General features: G+C 50.5%; 1 protein-coding gene across 1 annotated transcript in view; it reads right to left on the bottom strand.

Annotated features, from left to right (window-relative positions):
• The window catches only part of LOC122380102 (nuclear receptor corepressor 2-like), a 78,076-nt gene extending 52,810 nt beyond the window's left edge, over positions 1-25,266 (bottom strand). The window contains exon 1 of the mRNA XM_043362920.1: positions 25,106-25,266. Within this exon, the coding sequence (XP_043218855.1) occupies positions 25,106-25,266 (161 nt within the window). The remainder of the gene's footprint in view (positions 1-25,105) is intronic.
• Positions 25,267-26,022: the final 756 nt, after the last annotated feature.

Below are 26,022 nucleotides of genomic sequence, written 5' to 3'. Positions count from 1 at the left end.
GTCCTGCGTAGCAATTCGACATTTTTGAGATTATCTTTTACCAACGAGTGGTTTAATTTAGACGCTTTATTTCGTACCGCCACAGCCTTAAAAATGTTGTGGTGTTATTGAGTTTCCTTTTTTGTCTGTTGGTGTTTAATGTTTGTATGCTATGCAGTATGCATTATTAAAGTGTCGCAAAAAAAAATATTTGTCTAAAACAGAGCTACTCCTAATTCTTTTAAGGATGCAGCGTTCACAACGCATGACAAAATACATCAACCGTGTACTAATAAACATATTAAAGCGTTTATTTTTCGTCTATTATAAAGAAACTATATTTCAGGTCTATAGTAGCTATAGTTCGTTTTTTTTTTCTAAGTTCGACCCTCACTGTAAACATCTTTTTGAACATAGCACGAGAATTGCTAGCTGAATTACTTAGAAAACTGGTTAGCGCACATTGTACTGGAGACATGAATAATATTTTCCAAATAAGTTTTTAACACCGATATACCTAATATACTGTTCTGTTAAACGCCGTGCGATCTATTGATCAGAGGCCTCTTGCACCAAAATCCTCTTGCACCAATGCTTGGATTATTTTGCATCGTATACCTAGTCCAAGTCTCAAATGTAACAATTTGCGTGCAAAATTAAGCAAGCACATGTAGGATTATGTATTGGGCTATTGCAAACAAATTTACCACCTTTAGATTAGCTTATTCTGAAACCGGTTTTTCGATTTTACCTAGCTAGGTAGTTTGGTGCAAGAGGCCTCTGTTCAGCTATAATTTCTGTCAAGACGTCTTTTCCTGTGGGGTTGTATGTAAAAGCAAATGCGAGCTAAGAGTCTGGAAAATAAGAGGCAGGAAGAAAAAAAATTGAGTACAATTAATCGCCTGTGAAATCAGTGTGCCCCAGCCAGTTTTATCAGTAATTCAGCTAGCAATTCTCGTGCTGTGTTCAAAGAGACGATTACAGTGAGAGTCGAACTTAAAAAAACGAACATTTTTATAACTTTTAGTTAAGGTCTCATAATGCTTATCAAACATTTGCGTATACTTAACTATAGTCTGGTAAACCTAAGAAAGAACGGAATTAAAGCACCTGAATCACTTTGTATGTATTTTAAGCACTTGAAATGTATCACTTGGAGAAAGTTGCGTGAAAAGTTGTGAGAGAAAATAAAATATGCTCTCACAACCTATAAATGCACATGCATCAATGACCGCAGTACTTTAAATCCATTCTTTCTTAGGTTTGCCACAGCCAGACTATAATAACTTCTATTTTATCGATCTTTTTTATAAGGTCTCCTAGGGCATAACTCTTCAGCAAGTTACGTCTAGGTACTATAGTCTGTATTTAACGATGACATGCTCTATACCTGATTTTTTTCCGGAGAATATAATACTTCTCGTTGACCGCGCTATGATATTTTTTTTTCAAATAGAAAGAAAGCATCGCCTCATCCGATGACTTTAGAATTTCACTTGTTGCCTTACGCGGTCTAAAATTTTTGACGAGCTTTCGGATCATAACCGAAGGTTTGTTGTCAATAGTTAAAACACTATTCTTTAGAATTGTGTTTTTCTATTGAAAAACAAATCTGAGTTCCCTGACAATTTGGCAAAAGCTGCCTGAGTATTCGAGTTTTTAAGCTCAAGGAACAATTCGATTTTAATAAAAACTAAATGCTCCACAATAAATCTAGCGACGCAAAAAGAGCAATAGGGTGTTGAATATTCCGCGATTAACTTCCGTTTTTTTTTTTTGTCATCAGGCAAACCTATTGAACAAAAAAAAAACATTTAAGAAAGCTTCAAAATAAGTGATACACCTACAGAATGCAATTTCCTTCAAATGAAATATTCTTAGATTCATTAAAGTTTAACCATATGATTGAAGATGAAACTCCGGCAATATTTGAATTTTGAATATGCTCTTGATCAGACGTGTGCATGGATCCGAAAGATGGATCTGGGATATGATCCAGGGATCTTGATCTTAGATCCCATTGGATCGTGTATCCAGCTTTCTTATTCGTAGAAAGATCCACTGGGATCATAAACCTAGGTATTTGTTGTTTAGAGATCCAGTGAGCTCATCGAAACTTCATTTTTTTTGTCGACACCGAAATCCTCGAGGAGCACTTCTCACAAAGTTATGTTTCAGGGATCTTTTAGGGATCCACTGAGATCATAGCCATAGATCCATTACTCGGATACATGCATAATTTATGTCAGAATCCTTGACCAAATGAAAACAAGAAAGGCTAAAGAAATTGCAACGTGACTAGATACACAAAGGATAGAACCAACCAAAGACGGACAGATCCTGGGCACAGATATTCCAAAGGTGGCCGGTCCTCAGGGCAGCGCGGCGCCGAGGAGGGCGTCCGTTAGCGCGGGCGCCTTCTTGGGCCGGCCGCGCGGCGCCACGTCAGCGGCCGCCATGGCGCCGCGTGGCGTGACCGCGCTGGCGGCGCCGTGTTTTTGGTACCAAGTTCAGCCGCCGCCGGGCGGGACGCGGCACGGAATGTCGGGAGACGCGGTCGGCCGCCGCGGGCACAGTGACGTCACGCCGCGCCGGCCTATTGATCGGCTGCAGCGCGGCGGCGCCGGCCGGGCCCCGCGCGCTGCCGGGGCCCGGGACGCCGCGGGGCCCCGGCGCGGTCGGGGCCCCGCCGACCAGCCGACCAACTGCGCCACGTGCCGGCCGCCGTCGCCGCTCCGACGGTCGAAGGCGGTGTCCGGCGGGACGGGACGACCGAGCCGCTGCCGGCAGTTTTTCCAGCTCCGCAGTCGCCGGTCGGGAGATTACCCACTACCCAGCAGCCACCTATTCCAATCAGCAGCCGGTTGCATCAGAACCTGAGTCGAACGAGCGGCGTCGCTTCGGTTTCCGTCTAATTTGATAAATTACTGGAAAATGAAGCTTATCCGCTGTTTTTGTTCTGCGGTCTTTACTTTGCATCGCTTTTTCTTCTTTATACTTTCTTCATTTGCAACGACTAGTTTAAATCAAAAGTAAATTGCTTATGGTAAATTGTATAACTATACAAGACAATCATTGTTTGTGATTCTGAGGCGCACAGACTAAGCAGAGCAACAATGACCAACAAGACGTGTTCGTGTCTGGTGAGCAGTTTAAATGATTTTAATTCACAAATCTATGTAGGTATAGGTATATGGCAAGATAAAGTGAACGTGACGTGCCACGTGGAATTTGGGAAAGAAAAACGATTCATGGTAGACGAAATCGCGAGTATGCAAAAGATAAAATGCAGTGAGGTAAGTACCTACAAGTGCATTATCCCGCACCGTTATAGACAGTGTTTACTATTGCTTCACGTGCAAAGAAAGAAAATTATCAGATGTCGTTTAACTGATTTGTTAAACAGACGATTCACAAACTGTAAACGTCTAGTAGACATTTCGTCTAGTCTGAATTATGTTATATTATGTATATAAAATGTATTTTTTACCTTTAAGCGTCCGAAACATATCGGCGGTACGGGATAAAAATTATTAAACCGCTCGTAGGTAGAAAAATCTTTTAAACGTCTTTGTTCTACCTACTCGCGGATATTACCTACCACTGCTTATCCTAATTCAGAACGATGATATACAACCGAAAAAGGTAAATCATTATTTTTAGAAGTATACAATTAAAAGACATAGTTTTTTTTGCGATGACATAAACCTAAAAATGTAATAAAATTCTGGAGACGAACGATACAACATTAATTGGCAGTCGTGCCACATGGCGTCATGAAACGCTAATTAATAATTTCCCTAGGCCTTTTTGCTAATCATTAAGTATCACCAACGGGATGGTACGTAAATCGCAAAAGTAAGGCAAGTGTTAAACATAGAAAAATCGCTTGCTGCAGTTACGTTAAGCGTACTGCATATATGTATTTTCATTTTTGAAAAATGTGTTTGCCTGACGTTATCGAAACGTCAGCTTGTCCAAAAGATCCGAAACAATCAATAAAAAAGTTGGACTGAATATGCTCAGGATTCACGTTTCTTACATGCTTTCGATGTTTGGGGGCAAAAATAAGTGCACGTTATGCTTAATTGCTTCAGTCAAGGCCAGGTTTTTGAAAGAAGCTGGGTCAAAACCAAAATTTTCAGGAGGTCGAGATAGCCATTCAATGAACTTATGTACAATATCATTTACAAACTATTTGCTAGGAGTGCTTTGTTTCCATTAAGACTTAAGATTTTAGAAGCTCCAATGTTTTGGAGTTTTTAGACCAAAAATTGCGTGAATTGACGTCAATAAAACGGCATAAGGTAAAAACAACTTATAAACGGATTGTGTTACAATTTTCAGAGAAAAGTGCAATTGATGCATAAAAGGGTACCTACTCAAAGTTTCATGCAGCAAAAATAGGAAAGCACAGCTTTTCTAATTCAATAAGATATTGCAGAAATACGAGAGGCGCCAAATTTGCCGCCCCCGCAACGGGGCACGGGCTAACAAAATTCCCGCGTAGACAGTTTAAGTTAACCTTGTTGGTCGTTGAAAACTATCAACTATTAAATGAACTAAATTAAACATCCTTCCTCAATCATGCCAGCTGGCGGTTTTAGACCTATGATCAAGCCCCTACCTTCAAATTGGACAACAAAACAGACTATAATGTCGGGAAAGGTTTACTTTCGACATTAATGCCATCATGTCTCGTCTCACCACCTGGATCGGGCCTGATAATGAGTCTCGTGTCGATAAGACGGTGTGCCGTCAGCCCAGGCTGTCCCCGCCGGCGGCCGAGCCCGCGGGCGGCCGGCGAGAACTGGTCCCACCTGTTCGCCGCCCGGGTGGAAAGCCCCGCGCCGCAGCCCAGGCGGTTTTTGTGGCGCGCCAAGACCGGTTCCTGGTTCGAGTGCCGCCGCACATGGCTCGGTGCCCGGCCCCGGGGTGCAGGTTCTGACAGACAGACATGCAGCCGGCTAATCGATAGCTAACGATGCCGGCCGTCTGAGCAGGGGGAGGGGGGGGGGAGGGGCAACAGCAGCGGCGCCGCAGCTGCCCACTGATGGCCCCGATAGCCGGGCCGGCGCCGCGCCTCCGTCGCTGCCCCGAGCTGCAGGAATGCACCACTCACGGCATTACGGCGAAACTGGCCCAGTCCCATGCACAACAGAGCGCACGCAACCGACCATAAATATGCGGCGGCCTCTGTGGCGTGGCAGCTAGTGCGATGGACATTGGACATGCTGAAAACCAGCTCCGATCTTGCGGACTCGTAGGTTTTCCAGCTCGCATCGTTCGGTGCAGGTGTATTTATGGCTATTCCTGCACTGTCAGGTGCAGTGAAAGAATTCAACCCAGAATATCCATAAGTATCGTGTGTTGCGATACAAACGCAGTGGCGCGGGAATTTCTTCCAGACTTGGGGGGGGGGGGGGTGGCAGGGGCTGAGCCATAATAGAGATCAACCTAGGGTACCCCCAAATCTAGTTTTCTCACCGCGGTTTTAGGCCACTTATTTTTCAGACCTTGGCCTTTTCAACGAAAAAAAAAAACGAAAATATAGGCAAAAAAAGTGAGGTATTCCGTCTCAGCTGATTCCGATTTCGATTCCTCCAGCTGGGGGGGGATCGAGCCCCCCCCAGCTGGGGGGGGCTCAAATACATTACGAGCCTCCCCCCCCCCCAGCCGAAAAGCTGGAGGGACTCAGCCCCCGCTAGCCCCCCCCCCCCCGGTGCCCGCGCCACTGTACAAGCGACGACAAAACAGATGGTTAAAGAGGTTCAAGAGGTGTCCATCCTCATGTCCTCACGCGAACTTGTGAGCCTTCTATAAATATCGAACGTCGTAAAGGACTTTGATATAACAAAAAAATCAACTGTAGTCGTTATCAGTGGGCACTAGACACGTTTCAATTTCCTAGCAACCTACATTGACATATGTACTTTTGGTAAGGTAAACAACAAATCGAGCATTATTGACGCGATCTATATGAAAAACGGCAATGCCTAACAAAGTGACGACCAATCCAAAATTTTCAAAAAATAAAAAATGCTGAATCCTTAAAGCAAAAGTCAATTGCTTTTATTTCGCAACTTATTAATTTACTCTTATCTTTAATTTTAATACAAAAAAGCAATTAATTAACATATTTAGAACAAATTTTATTACATAGAGCTCAAACGATCAGCGATTTAAAATAAAAAAACGCATGGCGCAAATGTTCTTTCTTCCCAAGATACCTAGGTCCCCATCAACACATTCATTCATTTTCACATTGATGCTTACTATAGATTGGCTGTCTAACTCGACTTGCTGCAGCTGCTCTTAGCTCTCCGTGCCAGTCTGGCAACGTGTCGGGACGTCTTATATGCGAGAGTCATCCAATAATATCGCTTCTATTAAATGTCAAGGGCGGCCTCCACCACCCATATGCACTTTGAAGTGACGACCACGCAGCATGGAGGGCCATCATATGTCACATGAACGATCCGACATTCCGAGAAGTCTTACGCGACATATGACAATCGTACCGAGCGCCGCAGGAGCCAACTCATGGCAGTCGGAGCCCCGAAACGCGGCTTTTGCGGCAGATAGCACGTTTCAGAGCGGCCTGGTCTGAGCGGGGCCCGCGCGGATGGCTCGTCAGGGACCGATTCGCGTTGGCGCACTAAGGCCCTAGTGACACTTGATTTCAAGCGTCACTATGCGATTTCGGTTCGCGCTGAGCCACTAGCCGATTGGTGTAAAATACCGCTTAGTGTCACTACATTCAAGTGTCACTTGGTCGCCTAGTCCTACTAGCTTCCTAGTGCGCCATCTCGAATCGGCCCCAGATCCCAAGTGAAACCGTTCTGAGCGGCTTGGTTCTGCCCGCGGGACGGGGCGGGGCGGGGCGTCCGCGGTGGCCACGCCTCCCGCCCGCGGCGCCCTCGGAGAAATTGGACCGCTGCCAGCGGACACGTGTGCTGTTAGCGAGTTGGTCGTCGGCCGGCCGGCGGCCCCCGGCGGGTGAGGGCGGGGCGGCGGGTAACGGGAGTGTGACCCGACCACGGCAAGGTCAGAGAGGCCGGTCATGATCCGCCACAGAAGCCCCAGTACCGCCCTCACCCCAACAGAGTGGCCACTTGGGCCTCAAGGCTGCGGTCGATTGTCCAATTTCGCACGCCCTTGGAAGAACTTTAAATTATTTCTTTAAATAATTTGTCCGTAATCACGTACGGTGAACACAGAGCACGACCAACAAAGAAAAGTTGCCAGGCAACTTAACTGACAAAGGTCGCGATTATGCTGTGGAAGACAGCGATGTTCGGCGGACACTGAGCACTCAGCCTATATAGTAATTGTGTTGATAATCTGTTTTGACCTCGTGGATAGCAATGGCTGGAGGCGCATAATCAATGCACTTGGACTACTAGAGCAGACTCTGAGCGGAATCAGAAGCGTCCATGACATGTTGTTGGAACCGAATGCCGGTTGAGCGATGTGACAGCATTGCCACGAAGGAGACGAGAACTCATGGTAACTTAATATTTGAAGGATCCTCACCAACTCTCTCGTGGTTGTTATTAACAATCAGCATGTCGGGAGAACATGCATAACAAAATCGCGTGTGCACAAGTGTTAATTAAATGAGTGTGACGAGAACGGGAAACTGCGGATGATTCAGAATATAAAGTAGAACTTGGAAAATGTGTACTTGAATTTCATTTGCATATCATTCATGGCGCGGTCGGTGGAAGAAAATGAAATGAACCCACCACAAAACACACAGAATCCTGTTCTAATTACTCTCACCGAACTGCAGTTTCGTGCTCTCCTGACGAGAGAAAACTCGACAGCAACACCACGGGCATGCCGCCCGACGGTAGCCTTGGATGCCAGTGACGAAGACTGGAGATTGTTTCTCTTTCAATGGGAAAGATACAAGACAGTCGCTGGACTTGTTAGAGAGGAAGCCATCAGACACGAGCTCCTATCGGCATGCAGCCCGGAGTTGGAAAGACAGTTGTTCCACTTGCGAGGAACCACTCTAAGTCAGTCGAATGAGGCCGATCTTCTCTCTCAGATAAAGGCGGTGGCAGTTCGTGGCCTGCATACTGCGGTTCATCGGAGCCAGTTCCACGCACTTCGACAGGCCCAAGGTGAGGATATCACGCATTTCGTAGCGCGGCTACGTTCCAAAGCCGCTCTCTGCGACTTCTCAGTAACTGCGCATAGACCTCACGCAGAAAGCACCGAGCCCGGCCCGATCAGTTACGAGGAGGACGTGCTACAGACGCAGATGGTTGTCGGTCTTTACAACCCAGAGCATCAAAGCCAAATTCTGTCGGCAGCCGATCGGTATCCGACATTCGCACAGAAATTCCAGGCCCTTCTCACGATGCAGGCTGCCGACGATAGCGAGAAGCAGCTTCAGACGGGCGTGTTGCCGACCAGCAGACAGGCAGCACCAGATATTGCGGCGGCTCATCGCTCTGCATATCAACAGCAGCGACACAAACCTGACAAGCCGCCCAATGCTGACAGCCAGGAGGAGCTCAGTCCGTGTCGCTGGTGCGGAGGGCGGCACAGGACGTCCGGCAACAAGTACCAGCACTCATCCTGCCCAGCACGTGGTAAGACTTGCACAAATTGTCAGAAGCGAAATCACTTCGCTCGTGCATGTCGGGCTGCCCAGCCAGTGAGTGCAAGCGCTGAGTCGTCCCTGGACGCGTTCGGAGACGGTATGGATGAGATATCAGCGCACGCTAACGTCTCCGGACCGGCTCAGTCAGCCAGCGCCCTGCCGTCTAGCACTACTGCCAGATCTACAGTCTCCCAAAGCAGTGCACAATCAGTGTCTCACATGGAGTGGAAAGATGGTCAGTTCACGACTTGCCAGCCAAAACGCCATCCAGAACTTCCAGTCACGCTCACCATCATGCAGGAAGCCCATTCCAGATTCGGGAAGCGTCTCACAGGGATCGAGCGCAGTAAAGTCGACCACGGCGTGCGCGCCACAGCGTGCGCTGACACTGGAGCCATGACCTGCTCTGGGGGGATGGAGATTTTGAAACTCCTGCGCTGTCCGGAACACCTTCTCCTGAAGACCTCACACCGCATCATTGGCGTAACGGGCACACGATTGGAGGTGATAGGCTCACTTCTGCTGAGGATTGAGGCCAAAGGACGAGTCACTAGACAAGTAGTGTACATCTCGCGCAACACGCACGGCCTCTATTTATCTGAAAGGGCCCTCAGAGACCTGGGAGTCGTGCCGGAACACTTCCCTTTGCCCGAAAACGGACCGGACGGATCTAAGGTTACGTCCCAGCGCACAGACCCAGATGAGGTCAACAAAGCACAGACCCACACAGCGCCCTGTGGGTGTCTGAAGAGGTCACCAGTGCCCGCGATCCCGGAGAAGATGCCGCTTCCAGCCGTCGAGGAAAACAGGGAGAAGTTAGAGCACTGGATCAGAGACCATTTTGCCAGCAGCGCATTCAATACCTGCGAGCACCAGCCACTCCAGGAGATGACGGGCACACCACTAGATATCCAGTTCAAGGCCGATGCAACACCGACGGCTGTTCATACGCCCATTCCAGTCCCCCACCACTGGAAAAGACAGGTAAAGGCCGGTCTGGACCAAGACGTACGTCTTGGCATAATTGAGCCGGTGCCACAGGGAACCCCGACACGCTGAGTGGTGTTCGAGGATGGTGGTCGCAGCGAAAAAGGATGGCTCTCCTCGTCGGACAGTAGACCTCCAGCGGGTGAACGAGGCCACCCTCCGAGAGACTCACCATACGCCCAGTCCCTTCAATCTCGTCGCTAGCGTGCCACCCGGGACAAAGAAGACTACCCTGGACGCATGGAATGGCTACCATAGCCTATCACTGGCCGAGAACGCGAGAGAAGCGACAACCTTCATAACTGAGTGGGGAAGGTATCGCTACAAGCGCGCACCTCAGGGATTTCACGCCTCCGGTGACGGCTATACACGCCGCATGGATGACATCACTGCAGGGACGGAGCGTCTTAGAAGGTGTGTCGACGACTCTTTGCTCTGGGACGGATCACTGGAGGAGGCCTTTTGGCACACCGTGCACTACATCACGCTCTGTGGGGAACACGGCGTCGTGTTCAACCCTTCTAAATTCTCTTTCGGGGCGGACACCGTTGACTTCGCTGGTTTCACAGTCACTGCTGACGGGTACAAACCAGCGGGACGGCTTCTCGACGCCATCCGTAACTTTCCGACGCCATCCAACCTCACAGGAGTCAGAAGCTGGTTCGGGCTGGTTAACCAAGTCTCCTACGCGTTTGCCCAGTCTGAGGTCATGTCACCCTTCAGAGAACTGCTCAAAACTAAAGGCAACAGCAAGTTTTACTGGGACGAGACTCTTGACCCACAAGTGTTAATTAAATGAGTGTGACGAGAACGGGAAACTGCGGATGATTCAGAATATAAAGTAGAACTTGGAAAATGTGTACTTGAATTTCATTTGCATATCATTCAATATTGAACTCACCCGATAGACGATATTGAATATAATTGCCAGGCCATAGACATGAGAACAATTACCTATTTTCTTGATAGTATTTAGCTTGCAAATATAGCTGATAATCTCGACGTTTAAAGCGTTACGCGCGTTTAAAGCCGACGTTTACTCTACGCAGTGAGATAATCGCATCTATCGCAAACTTTACTGCATACCTTTATGGTGAAAATTTGTATTTTTAACGTTTAGCGGGAAAGACAAACACATAGGTATGCCTATTTCCAGTGCATTTCAGTGAAAAGAACTTTCTATCCACTTCCGTAACAAGTTCTCCCATGCATCCATGTATCCTCATAGAGATCGTTGCATCTTTAAAGATGAGCATTGACCGTATGGTCTGGTCATAATATCGGAAAAACTAATCGAAATTTGATCTTGATTCCACCGAAGAAGAATCAGGCTCAAAAACTTCTTTTGGACATTTCGATTATTTTCTCTGATAAAGAAAAGATAAATTCTAACATTTTTTATTGGTAATCATCATGCTCAAAAAATGTTACATCATTACAATCGCTGCAGCTTGACTTATTTGTCCGACTAGAGCCTATACTGCGATGCTTGCAAATCGCAGGAACAGATGAACTTGGATTTCATCATTCCTAGATCATTACTCAAGACCCCCAATGATGCCTCTATCTCCTGTAGGTACTATCTATATCCCGTAATCGTCCTAGTAATCCAAGAAGATGCCCCTCCCCCGGTGCGAGGGGTGGCATTCACCGATAGCGGGGCTGACAGGGCAGACGGTTTCGAAATCGCTCTGAAGAGGCACACCGTCCTATACCCACCCATGCTGACATCGCTCTGCGCAGAGAACGCTGATAGGGATGCCTATTACCTACTGAAGTGCCGTTATGGTGGCTTCGCACTCGACGTGAGACACAAACACTCGCGGCTCGAGGCTGTTGTTTTGAAGCTTACACATCGTTATGTCGTAAAATCATTCAAATTTTGCGCATGTAGGTATGTGTTCTAATCTGGATCGGAATGATGCAGGTGCGGGGGACAAAGAGGTCCGGTGACATCAAAAGAACTGCGTTTACATATAGCGCAGATACCCCGTCTCGTCGTCCCGCTGCAGTTTTGTGACATCAGATATCAGTCATCATGTTCAGCTGCCAGCTGGACTCCCATCGATCGTCGGTCGTCGATCGTCCACAAAAAGATGGCGGCCCTCCTCTCGTCCTGCAATATGACCGCGTGGCAGACGGACCAACGGCCAACTTTCAGCTTTAGAACCAGCTGGGTCTACCGTTTAAACCAGCAGCTAACCAGTTGTATATACTTTGGCCAGCGTATCTATCTGGGCCCAGCAAACCCAGCCAGAGACTCTACCGACAGTGGACAGCGTCGGGTCTAACTATATATCTGGACAGTACGTGGACAGTGTCGGCTCTGTTGCACAGTGCGTAGACAGTGCGTGGACAGTGTCGGGTCTCCAGTTGGACAGTGAACCACTCTATAGCTCCGACCGCCGACAGTGCGACCGGCCGACGGGCGAAGATGGCTGCTGCTGCGCGACCAGCGCGCGGCGGCGACCAGTCGCTCAAAATGGCTGGTCGGACCGGCCCGGAATGGGCGCCGACAGAGCCGGGCTTCGACTGACCACTGGGCGTGGCTGCAGCGTCAAACGAGCTCAGCTGGAAAGGGACATTGTCCCGGCGCAGTCGGCCGCCGCCCCCAGCCCAGCGGAGTGCATGGTCACTGATCAGATGATACAAAGTTCCTGTGGCAGAGTTCATAAAAAGCAATTGTATTAGATGGTAGGCAGCGGACGACAGTCTTCTATGCAAAGTGTGGTGCTGTAGAACTGTTATTTTATGATCAAAATTGGCAGCTGAGGTATAAAATGCGTCTTATTGGATATGTAAACATTATTGGCTGCAAAATGTAAAGGTCAGCCGACGTTATAAACATCAGCTGCAGGTATCGGTTCCGGCCACACAAGTGCCTATATATAGGCGTCCTCTCGATCAATCCCAGTCCTAGCCCAGCACGGAGTAACACCGCATGTGGCGCAAACAAACTCGGGCATTATGTGCCCGGGTGCAGTTTTTTTAGAGCTTTTTTACTGCGCACAATGACCTTTGGACTAGCAGCTCGGCTCAAATAGTTACCTCTAAGAAATACAATACAGGTAGCGTACTCTAATCGCGTTGCTATAATTGCTGAGCTGCCCATATCGAGTGGCACGTTTCCGCCAGTTTTTCATCTGGCGCCGGCAGCCGTGCCGTTCGGCCTCGGCGGCGCACGGGCTGCCGCCGCCGCTGCTGCCGGCGTCCAATCAATACGACGTCTCGGCGGAGCCCGGAGCGCGCCCGCAGGCTCCTCCCACGGCGGCCGACGGCCTCCTCCCTCTCTCCCTCCCACTCTCTCCCTCCCTCCGGTCTACCCACTCCCACTGCCCGCTAGTGTTCCTCCCGGCTCCCACGGGCCCTGCTCACACCATCTCCAGAGAAACAGGGTGCCCCTTCCTCCCTTCACAATTGAAACGCTCCCTTATCCCTTCACAGCAAGGGAGAGCGATAGTCCCTCCCTACCTCATTTACACTCTCTCCTTACAGAAGGATTGGGTGTCCCGCCTTCCGCCAGGGAAACTAATAGTGTCAGTGGGTGTGGTGGGGAGCTAACAGCAAGTATTGATGAGCTAGCAGCGGGTACATATATAAGTATCGGGAGCTACCAGCAGCTCTGTACCTATGTCTGGTGAGAGCTGGCGGCGCCATGCGAACACCGTCCTGTGCCGCGGCAGCTCGGAGACGTGCAGGGAAGCGGCAACCAACGCCTGCATCCTATAGAAAACGGCTCTGCTGGGAGACGCCAATGGCGGCAGCGATGCGTCAAACGGGGCGGAGACGCATGCCTTATCTGGGGCGTCGTAACGTATGTACCGCTGTCCTCTGGTAGGAGCTGCTGCATCTCGGGGATAGAGGCTGACCTCCCTTGGGTGAAACGACTCTCCCTCTGGGCGGAGGCAGGAGTTAAAGAGGACCCATGACATGACCCATGACTAGCTCCCACCACATATCGGACCACCGCCAGTTTGGGCGATCGAGCAATTGGTATAGCAATTATAACATAGCACATTACCTTCTCCAAACTCAATATTCGCCTTATGTTTCCGTTCATGTCGGCATATGAAATGCGAGTGCAAGCATATGGATTATGCAGGATTCAGGAACACTACGCAAGTTACTGACGCAAACGAACAGTGGGCGCTGACGCTCGCTTGCTTTGTTCCACCTTTTCTGCTGAACAAGGAGTTAGATATATTTAGAAACATCCGTAGTAACGAGGGAACAAATGAGCGCGCTGTTACGTTCTCGGAACTAGGAAAAGCACAACACACGCAGCGGAGGCGGACGGATAAGAAGCGCTACACGCGCCGAGCAGTCACGTTCCAGCTCCTCGCTCTTCCCTCAGCCTCGTGGCCTCTGCCCAGTCGCCACAGCAAAAACATGGCCGCGGCCGGGCGGGTTTATTTGTGTAGTGGCCGGGCCGGGCGGTGCTCGGCTGCAGGCCCGGCGTGGTTCGGGGCGGCCTGGCCTGGCCTTGGCCCCGGCGGCAGTGAGGAGGTGCGGCCGGCGGCCGGTTCCGGCTGGCGGCTCGGCCGTGAACCCGCCGCTGCGCCGCCGCTCGGTGGAGGCGCGGTGGAGTGAGGAGCGGGGACGGCGCGCGGCCACAGGTGGCCCACAGATGGCCGACGCTGACTCAGCCGGCACCGGGGCGCCGCGCGGACCCACTTTCGCCAAAACGGTCCGCCCTGAACACTCACAGAGCTGCCGCTCAAATGGATTCTCGAAGCCTGCGGCGACGCTTCAACTGCGCAAACCGTCGTTGGAAACAGCCTATAGGGATACACTGAATGTTTAGCAAGGCAATATCATGAACGATGTCGACATAATAAAAATGTTCCAGCAAAACGCGGCAGAATGACATATCCTACGTGGAATATTTTACAAGGTCAATGAATGACAACGGAATAAAAAACGACACTGGTTCAATGTGCACCATTTATGTTTAGATCAAGGAAACAATACATGACAATACAGACGAATTTATTCACCGGATGAGAGAAGCTAAAATATGCAGTGCAGTTGTAAATAGGCAATCGTTAAACACGAAACAGTACAGTATTGTAAAATATTAGTTGACAGAGCAGCTTTGCGCAATTACCTACTTCCCAGTGTCCGATGAATGACCGTCGATCAATCTTTGACAATTTGAAATAAATATTAAATATAATATGATCGAGTTCTTTTACTCAGAACACAACGTAAGGCAAAAGAAGCATCGCACAATTATAAAATTTATAGAATAAATCAGCAAATGTAATAATTTGCTGAATTACTCGGAATTTCAGCGTCAAGTATTGCCAAAGAGGCCGCTGTGCCCCATCCTTCTCGTATGACGGACGGCCTGTTTTCGGCGACATTCCTGCACCAGCTGGGTTCGGTGTCGGGTTACGGACCGCTCCCCTGTGATCCTCGCTACCCCGTTCCCTGGGGAGTAATCCGGGCCCGTCCCCTCTCCGGCCCGCCCTCCTCTCAAGGTCGGCCGTTCGGAGAAATATGCGCGCGGCCCAGAGCCGCTCCGGCATTCCGTTCAGACCGGTCATGGCGCCGCCGCCCGCGGGGACCGCCGGCCCATCACGGCATCGATTCGCCGCGGCAGAGGGGACGAGGGAGAGAGCGAGAGAGCGTTATCGCCGACACGGTCATAAGAGAGACAGATGGGCGCGCCTACTGAAAATAGCCACTACTTGACCCAGACAACCGCACCCGACCGCAAAACGGGCCACGGCACGGAATGGCGAGCGGCTCTGCGCTCTCGGAACTCAAACTCCCTGTACCGGGGCTGGGACCAAGATTCCTTGGGTCCGTATCAAAGCGTCCAGAACCGCAGCATCCAAAGTACGCAACATCCAAAACCGCAGCGTCCAAAGTACGCAACGTCCAAAATACGTCCAAAATCGGGTTTATAGGGGGCATTCACAAAGTCCAAAACCGAAACATCCAAAAACGCAACATCCAAAGTACGTAATCTCCAAAACCACAACGTCCAAGACCACGACATCCAAGGCACGCAACATCCAAAACCAACCTAACCTAACCTAACCTAACCTAACCTAACCTAACCTACTGATTTTTGCCTATCCCTAACCCAACCTAACCTAACCTAACCTAACCTACTGATTTTTGCCTACCGGGGATAAGGAAACCCAACCTAACCTAACCTAACCTAACCTAACCTAACCTAACCTACTGATTTATGCCTACCGGGGATAAGAAAACCTAACCTAACCTAACCTAGCCTAACCTATCCTAACCTAACGGTTTTGGATGTTGCGTACTTTGGATGTTGCGTACTTTGGATGTTGCGTACTTTGGATGATGCGTCCTTGGATGTTGCGTTTTTGGATGATACGTTTTGGATGTTGCGGTTTTGGATGTTTCGGTTTTGGACGTTGTGAATGCTCCCTATATACCCGATTTTGGACGTATTTTGGACGTTGCGTACTTTGGACGCTGCGGTTTTGGATGTTGCGTACCTTGGATGCTGCGGTTTTGGACGCTTTGATGGTCCCCCGATTCCTTCTACTCGCTGGGACGACCGCCCCCGGGCGCCGCCTGTCTCCGTCTGTGCTACCGCGGGGCCGCGGGCGCAAACACCGCCCGCCGCCCCCGCTGACGGGCAGGCGGCGCCCCTCTGCGCTGTGACGTCACCCAGAGGGCACCGACCGCCGCGCCGGGCCGGGGAGGGGACGGATGGGGTGGTCGCGGAGGGGCTGGCAGGTGCCCGATTCGAGGCCGGCCCACTGCGCCAAATTGAAATGGGGGCCACGGCCGCTGGGCAGAGGCGTCGTGGCGGACTTATCACCGGTCGCCAGCCGCCCCCCCCCCCCCGTCCCCCGGGGGAGCGCGGTCGGCCCCCGCGGCACCCGGAAGGCGCGCGTGTTTGTCGTCCGACGAGGCTATTTCTGCCGGAGGAGACGCGCACCGGCCATCAGCGCGAAATACGACCGGCGCGGCCGACCACGGGACCCGGCCCCGCGGCGGGTCGCCGCCTGCGGACAGCCGGCCGCGGGGTCGGGCCAAACACAACAGGTCACAGCGCCGACCGACCCCGGCCTCGGAGGGAACTGCGCCTCCGGCCAGTGCCTCGCTAAGACCGATCTGGAGATTTTGATCGATGGTGAAACGAGGGTTGTTTTTCTTTTCTAGTTTCAATGCCAGCAGTGCTGATCTGTCTGAGTGGCAATTCCCAGAACTGCAGACAGTAAATGCGTTCCGGGGATTGTTTACTGCGGCCGGCGCGGTTGAAAAATAGTGACTCAGCAGAGCCGGCGCGGGCGACGGAAGCTCAGACTGGCTCGGCTATTCACGGAAATATGCGCGGCGGATGACGAGACGAGCGGGACACACGACTGAGCCCGTCCCTCGGTCTGCGCAGGCCGCACACCCGATACCGTAACGAGTGCCACCGTTACGGTAGGTCGTCGCCGCTGATAAAAACACAACACCCGTGATAAGAACTAACGCTGGTATCTGATTGCATAAAAACTCGGCCATGAATGCCTATGCGATGCTGAATGAAATGGTGTCAATTCTTACTGATATGATAAGACTTCGCTTTACAGATAAGAACTAGGGACGTTAATCCAGTGCAGAAAAGTAGACATGTATTTTGCAAAAGTAGATGTCCCTGCAGAAAGTAATAACGCAGGCGGGGTGACTTTTTACGTTGAGTAGGAATACGGTAACAGCTCATCTTTGACTTTTGCTCGTTACTTACATCCCAGGTTTGATAACAGCTGGCAGACAGATGCGCTATTGTGAATTGTCTCGGCCGACGCCGCTCAGCGGCCGCAAGCACTGAGCAGCACGGATACGCCTGTTCTAGGACAGCGTCCCAGGCCATCCGGATCACTCGCACCCGTGTGAGTCGTCCTCCCCGTCGCTAGCAAAGGGCATCGCAGATAAGCGACCAGCTCCTATAGCGGTCAAAATTGTCCGTCGTCTGCCTTCCCCTTCCCATCAAACAATGGAGATCCGAGCGTTATAGGCCAATAGGGGAGCCAGCTGCTGATTCAAGGAGAAAACTGCCGGATAAGCGGTGCTATGAAGAGATTTACAGGCTGAATATGGTTATCAACAGCAAGCTGCAAAATGCCAATAAATGGCGGTGCATTATTAAGGTCGCAGAACATTTGAGAGGCTATAAATAGTGTGTAAATAGTCACGCATCATGGAATCTCGCGCAGCCGCCAGCCGGCAAGGGCGGATCTAGGGGTTCGTTTTGGGGGGGGTCACCAGTCGGCCGACATGCCAGGTCTGATGAATGAATTCTGACGACCGGGGGGGGGGGGTAGGGAGCGAGTATGTCGAGATCAAATGACATTTGATCTTCGTCGTTTCTAAGATGAAGTTTTATCGTAAGTCACTCGGCTCAGTAGTTTTAGTTAGTGAAACCCACCTATACAGGAGCGTCGCCACATATTTTTTACTGGGGGGGGGGGGGGTCGGATCGACCGACTTAAAAACCCAGAAGTAGATATAGTTACCTCACTTTTAGCCTAATGCATTAGTAGCATACAGTCACGATCTCTCTTATTGACCTGTGTATGAATCGGCGGCGCGAAGCGCCGCAAAAAAAATACAAAAAAGTTGTCAAAACACAGCTCTAAAACACAAATATTACAACCCTTTTAGCATGCTAGTACAAGCCGGAGTTACTTCACAGTACACATATGAATTCCGATTCAATTTGACACGGTCAGTGTTATGTCACGATCTCTCTTATTGGTTGGTGTATGAATCGGCGGCGCGAAGCGCCGAGAAAATTTGCAAAAGAATGTGTCAAAACACAGCTCCAAAACACAAATTTTACCACTCTTTTAGCATAACAGTACAAGCCGGAGTTCCTTCACAGTACACATATGAATTCTGATTCAATTTGACACGGTTGGTTTATGTAATTACAGTCACGATTTCGTATTGACCTGTACGTATGTACATGAATCGGCGGCGCGAAGCGCCGCGAAAAATTTGCAAAAACATTTGTCAAAACACAGATGGGGCCTCCTCTCTACAGAGGACCACCGATCTCTACTGCGGGCCTCCTCTTTTCACAGGGCCTCTTAACTACAGAATGCCTCCTTTAGGTACAGAGGGCCTCTCTCTTCAAAGAGCCAGAGGACCTCATCTCTGCAAAGGGCCTCCTCTCTTCAGAGGGCCCCTTCTCTACAGAGGGCCTCCTTTCTTCAGAGGGCCTCCTCTCTACAGCGGGTCTCCTCTCTTCAGAGGGCCTTCTGCATTCAGGCGGTCTCCTTTCCACAGAGGGCCTCCTCCCTACACAGGGCCTCCTCTCTACAGATGGTCTCCTTTCTACAGAGGGCCTCCTCTCTAAAGGGGCCTCCTCTCTACAGGGGGGTCTCCTCTCTACTGAGGGCCTCCTTTCTACAGAGGGCCTCCTACCTACTGAGGAGTCAGAGGGGCCCTAGCGGTCAGACACAGACACTAGCGGTTATTCACAGGAGGCCCCAGGAAGTAAGAAGGGCCCTAGCTGTCAGGCTGGTCAGAGCTGGCCCTGAATGCCCTGACGTGATTTTTGGGATTCCCGTGAATTTCTTTCGCCTCCGACGTGATTTTGACCTGCCAGGGCCCAGGGGCACTAAAAATAAAACAAACAAAAAAAAGGAAATAGGACATCACCAAAATTAAGTGGCCGAAATCCGTTGAGTTTTTAATTTTGCGTATAGGTAGGGGCACCACGAATTAAATTCATGACCATCCCCTTGGAGTTTTCCTGGATCATCCCCTGGTGCTCGCACGGTTGAGACAAAAACGAGTAAGATTCTGGCCTTCAATACGCCTTTTCACGCAACACGATCCAGAAAAACAAAGGTGTTTGACTCAGAAGTGTTTGGCAGGTGATTTTGAGCATGCAAGACGGCGTCTATACCGCATTTAAGTCTTCGGCTTTTGGGGGGGGTCAAATGACCCTCTCAGACCTTTTGGGGGGGGTCATGACCCCGTGGACCCCCCCCAGGATCCGCCACTGCCAGCCGGTGGGTCAGCCGGGTGTCCTTTTTATGCTTCAATATATTCTAGCATCAAAATTCAAAATATACCAACTCACGCCTCGCGGGCCCGGGGGGGGGGGGCGTTTTTCGCCCCCCCCCCCTGGCGAATATTTGCGATAGCTCCCGAACGCTTAGGGATAGGAAAGCGAAACTTTCAGTACCTTTTCTCCCATCAATTTGACATCTTCTGAAGTAACAAATTTGGACCTAGCCCCATTGATGACGTCACAAGGTCAATTTTTCTAGACCCCTGCACGGCAAATTTCGGCGTCACAGACGCAAACTTCAAATAGCTGCTAAAAATAGAGTTTTAGAGATAAAGACAAATTACGAGCACGGTTGTGTAGCGTTTAACCTAGAGAAAAATAGAAAAATAGTTTTGGTGACCTGAGGTCAGAGGTCAGGTCAACGACCCCGAAATGTGGTTTTAGTTTTTCGCAAATAACTTCGACAAAAACGGTCCTAGAGCTACGGCAATGGTACCATCGCATTCGCCTTGTCAAGCCGCGTCGAATGATGTATATTTTGTTCGGAAAAGGTCAAGTTTTATGTTGACCTCATGTGACCTCGAATGACCTCTGGTTGACCTTGACACATGAGAGGTCATTTATGATGGATGTTTACCCGCTGATCACGAATCTGGCATCTATTTTCCTCTAAGCCTTCATTTAGAGCTTCTGGACGGCAAAATTGTCTTATCTATTATTACTAACTTGAATCAGTGAAATAGCCTCTAGCAGGGATACTCTTCTGTGACCTTGACCTTTGAGCAGCCTTGTATCGTAGGATGAACCACAAATAGGGAACTGATAAGCCTCAAAACATTTCAAAACATCTTGGAAGCTAGCACGCAAGATGTGCGAAAAAGTGCCAAGTTTGAGGTCAATTTTGAGCGTGACCTTGACCTTGACCTTTAATTTTAAGCACATTTTCGGAATCCTCAGATTCTCTTCTTTCGTTTGACACCCAATTTTGCCGGTTTGACACAGCCTGCCGTCCTCTAGAAGGCTTACTTTGAGATCACTACACATGTGCCGGTTTTTGCCTTTGACCTTGACCTCTGACCTTGAAAATTGACCTGAGGTCAAAAATTTTAGGTGCTTTAGAATCGTCTCGTAAGGACCTTTCGTTTGGTATCGCTTTTGTTTCCGTAGCTCCCTTATTTACGGAGTTAGACAGGGGGGGGGGGCGAAAAACGCCCCCCCCCGGGCTGCGGTGGTTGGGATTACCCCCCGGGCCCGGCCGGGTTAAGAGCGTTAGCCTGACCTCTCCATAGTGTTAAAAAGTCCAGTATGTCCAGTATGTCTCTTCAACGAACATGCTACCATTTTTCCCTGTGAGAAATGCTCCAGCAGTAATTGGCAAATCATTTCGAGCAGGCAGACTTTCGTTATGTAGTTATTGCTGAATACCTGTTTGTACTTCATTCGCCTCATGCCTGTGTCGTTTAGTTTACCCATTATCTAGGTATTTAACAACTAATGTGCTAGATATGTTCGGTCTATTGGCAAGACGACTGTGCTAGAATAGTTTATGACAGCTTTCACCAGGCACCAACTTCAAAACATATCACGTCGGTCCGCTTCATACCTAATTGTCTCAATTACACCGTGTCACGAGCAATTTCGCCATTACATCGACCGCTGTAGCGCCGAGCCGCGCCGCGCACCGAGTCGTCCCAGCTCGCGCGAGCCACATAAATCTCACGAGGACCAGCATCGACCCCGCATTATCAGCAGTGTTCGCCATGGGCTGGGCCAGCCCAATGGGCCATGGGCTGGGCTGGGCTACGGGCTGGGCTGGGCCCTCAAATATGAAGGATTGATGGGCTGTGGATGGGCTGGGCAAGGAACTGTTAAGTGGAGTCAGGGGTTCGCAACTGAGACAAAAACTATAACTACATAACTTACTACCGTGCAAGACTCAAAAACAAGTCCATAAAGCACGCATGCAATGTGCATTGTGCATGCGGCTCGCACAATATTGTTCCTTTGCTACCTTTGGGTAGCTGTGTGGTGTCAATAATTTTTAACCCATTCATTTTTGACGGGCTGGGCCGGGCTGGGCTTTGACGCTTTTACCATGAATGGGCTCCGGCTGGGCCGGGCTGTTAACCCATGGGCCTGGGCTGGGCTGGACTAGGATTTTTCGGCCCGTGGCGAACACTGATTATCAGTCTGACGTCATCTAACAGGACCCTCGCAAATTTATGGGGGTTGTCGGAGACGCAAATAAAACAGCCCCGACCTCAAAGCTGACAGAGATGCGTCACAGGCTGACAGCGGCGAAAATAAATCGTACCTTCACAAGGCCCAGAGTTGGGTTGGCTCTAAAGGATGCCAGTGACATGCAATTTAGGTCCTAGTATTTCTAGCCTCTCGGCATAACATCCAGCCTTAATCACATCATCTGCAACTCATTTGGACTAGCTCCAATGTTGTGACTGTCGTAGAAGAGTCATAATTTTAGGCAGGACAATATCCGACGAAATGAATGTGGTGCTCCCTTGAGTGAGCGCAGTGCAGGAAAGGGTAAATGGGTGCCACAGACGCCATTCGTGTGCCGCTCTTATCTTTGAATGGTCCAAAGTTCTGTGTAGACTCAACATGCCAGCAAACATTATATTGCCATTCTCGGAATCAACGTCAGCGCCGATTATTTTCATTTTGCACGACAACACAGCTTTGTTATCTTGCACAACTTTCAGACACGGCTACTGTTATTGCGCAATCCGTTGACAAGTTAATAACACCGCGCCATCCGAGCGACGTGCCCTGCAAGTCTGACCGAGCTCGGCCGTACCCAGAAGTCCCGGACGGAAATGTCACTTCTGCTGGCTGTAATTGAATCCGTTGCATCACCGCGCCGACATTGATTTGATCAGCGCCAAGGCCGTGCCGTGTTCGATTGGGCGCTTCCTCCGCCCGCCGAGACGCGAGTCTGTTGCTAGCAATTGCCCGTGGCTGGCGCGGCTGTATACCAGTGTAATCCTGGGACCGATGTGTCAGTGTCGGAGATACGGCCACTTCTGGAGACGGCGGCACAGGAGTGGGAGATCAGCGGACGAACGACGGAAGTGCTGCTGATCAAAACAAACTGCTGGCCGGGAAATAATGGGCACTGCGCACGGCAATGAGCAAGATGTGCGACTTTTTACCGCTAATGAGTCGAGAATAGGCGCTCTCATAATGAATCTGAAAGCTTGTGTCCGCGGGTTGAGACGGTAAAATTGTCCAGTCATCGTCACTGGAACTTTGAAGGTCGAGCGGTTGTGGCCTTCGTCCGTGTGCTATTCACTCGGGAGCGAATGCGAAACTGTCCGACCACAAATGAGTCATGTTTATAAATGGCTTCCGTGACCTTCCTGCACGAAAGCTATACATGAATAAATACAATGGGACAAATGGCGTTCCGACAACTGGAGCGATAAGGCAGCCGACTAAGGAACAGACCGTTCGGGTCAGTGTGTGCATCAGCGCCAAGTTATTCAGAGGAGATCCTGTTGTGTGAGGACACAGCATAAGGTGACTGATAACGGCCTCAGAGCAGGCGGTCACACAACAACAGCGGGCTGGATGGCGCGTACTTTTGACCTTGGCACATGGAAATGGCGCCAAGGCTGGCTGCAGGAGCCGTGACTATCTGGCGCGCCGGCACTGTGATGGTCTGGACGGACTGTTGTCTGATACCATGGGCCGCTGTCCCGCCTCACAGCCGCCCTCGCCTGCACCCCGAGACACGGCGATCTCGGAGTCCGGCCGGCTGGCTGGCCACCGCCTGAACCTCAGCCGCACTGCTCCATGGACGGCAGCGGCAGCAGCAGCAGCAATATTCATGGGTCACAGACCGACAGACCTGGCTGAGCGTGCATGCACGACGTTTGCCAATGCTATAGCAGATGAAAACAGTGTGAAATTGGTTCGACGATCACTGCTTATTGTTTAGAACTTATCACTCGGGACCGCGTCGGTCAGATGTAATCATCACCAGTAACCAGTCCGGTGGCAACTGGACGAAGCCAGCCACAAAACTGGTTAACCATGCTGTAGTTAATTAGATCACCTGTACCGTACCAGCCACGCCTGTGACTTCTGATGAGACCGCATAGGCAAACAGGCTCATCAAAATATGTAAATCAACAATATAACTATTATTGATCTCTTCAGTCAGAAACGACAGAACCGCCAAAAACTATTCCATACTGAAGGCTTCTGATGATATCACGCTACATATGCGGATAATTTAAAAATATACAATGTGCATACCTACATATTGTCTTTTAGCGGCTTCCCTATATGTATGCACATAAGCACGCTATAAGATGGGTTAAAAAGATGACTTTCGCCGAGCGTTTGATAGCCTTCATGCTTTACATGAGCTGAAGAAAGTGCTACTGTTTTGGAAACGTTGGAATACATTTCAATCAGTTGCAATCGGCTTAACTTAAAAAGTATTTCATTCTTACGCTTTTGACTACGTCATCATTTAAAGGAAAAGTAATACGATAACTATAACTTGTTCATGTTAAGTAATATAGGTACTGCCGTTAATGTAAAAAATATAAATCTGCTGCTTCGGGGAATATATTGGATTATACCCAGAAGTAAAGTATACGCCGCATTGCAGAGACGTTTCTTGCGTAGGTAAAAGGAATGAACTTTGAAGCACGATTATCGATACGACTGAATGCGAAGTGTTAACACCGTTCTGAATTTATATAGCAAAATGGCACAAAATGGCACCAAATGGCATACAAGCACAATCGGTGATGCCTGTGCAATTTTGTGCATATCGTGCGCCTTCTCCAATACAGAGAAGCAAAACCACCGAAATGGCATTTAACCTGTTCGATTATTTGTATTACCTTGAGCCTTGTATACCTAATATTGATCCAGCCTCTCTTTAGCCAGAAAGCCACTTCCTTGCCAATGTCCATTTTTAAATAAATGTCATAAAGGGAAGCGTCACATATTTTTACTAGTAGGTATGAAGATGGGATAGGATGGTATGTCTGGGAAACCTGATGGAAGAATATTTTTCCCAGACGCCGGAGCGTGTGAAATTCCATCCGCTACCAGAAACCCCGGCCCCCAGTCCCCACCCCGTCGTCTGGCCTGACGGGCATGGCGCCCCTCGGGGGGGGGGGGGGAGGGGGCGGGGCGGAAGAATCACCACAACACTCGCCCGGAATCGGGTTCGGGTCCCGTTACCGCGATAGGGTTTCCGTTTGGGTGAGCCGCGAACCTGATCCCAGGTCCGGGTGCGGCCGAGTTGCCCGAGACGCCCGACCGAGTCGCCCGGGACACGGGACCGAGCCCGGCCATCTCAGGTCCTTCCGGGCGGTTCCGGACGGTCCTGGACGGTCCCAAACAGGTTCCGACAGGTGACAGACTCGGCAGCAATGGGCCAGGACGCTTCTAACCCGCCTGCTCCCCGTGTCGCGGGCCGTGTATCCCGTGTCGCGGGTCATGTCCCCGTGTCGCGGGCCGTGCTGCTGCCTGCTCACCTGTGAGAGGCGTAGAGCGCCGGTCGCACCATGGAGTACTCCATGGGCAGGTAGGTGGGCTGCGCCAGGTGCGCAGCGGCAGCCACCTCCTGCTGCTGCTGCTGCCACAGGCTCGGCGAGGCGGCGCTGTACCCGCGCGCCGCGTCACCGCGACGCACCATCGCGCCGTCACCAGCGGCACCACCCAGTCACCAAACCCAACGGCTTCACAGAAACCACCAAATTACCGTCACAAGTGTCAGGAGCGGCACCGCGCCGGCTTTCACCAATCACATGAGTCACACCACTTCCAGGCGTCACTAAATGTCACTTACCACCGCCGAACGTCACCAAAGTCTGCGGCGCTGCAGGACACCACCGGTCTGCGCGGCCGTCCGCCGGTGTCTCGGGCAGGCCGGCCGGGTGATGGGTGGAGGTAGCGCGTTGCGCGCCGTGCAGCCGCGTACCGTGTCGCTGCGGCCGCTGTCGATCACGTGCTGAGCTCGGCGGCCTCGGCTGGGCGCCGCCACCGCGCCAGTCGGCGGCCCGGCCGGCCGGTCGGTGGCGCCGCCCGCCGCCGTTCCTCCGGCAACGCACACGTGGTCTCACCAGCCCCCGGGGAAGGGGGCGAGAGGGGGTGCTCGGGGTCTCCGATGACAGGACTGATGTCGTCCGCGGGAGTTGTCTGGTAGTGTAAACAAGTCTGGTGTAAGCAGGGTCGTTGAAATCTGTGATAGTTTTGTCTCCAATGTGCGCAGCAGGAGGCAAAAATGACGGGCGCAGTTCATACTGATACGATAGGATGTGGGCAAACAAACGGAACGAGGGGTGAGGCATGAATGAACATGAATCATAGGATGTGTCCTAAATCTGGATTGCCGAGGGACGAATTTCATTGGGCAGGCTTATCTATCCGGAGTCGAAATTGCGTTGCATCC

The sequence above is a fragment of the Amphibalanus amphitrite genome, unplaced genomic scaffold (assembly GCF_019059575.1).
Source record: "Amphibalanus amphitrite isolate SeventyFive unplaced genomic scaffold, NRLGWU_Aamphi_draft 000091F_arrow, whole genome shotgun sequence".
Lineage (NCBI taxonomy): Eukaryota > Metazoa > Arthropoda > Thecostraca > Balanomorpha > Balanidae > Amphibalanus > Amphibalanus amphitrite.
Note: the sequence above shows the minus strand (reverse complement) of the source record. Positions and strands in the feature narration are given on the sequence as shown.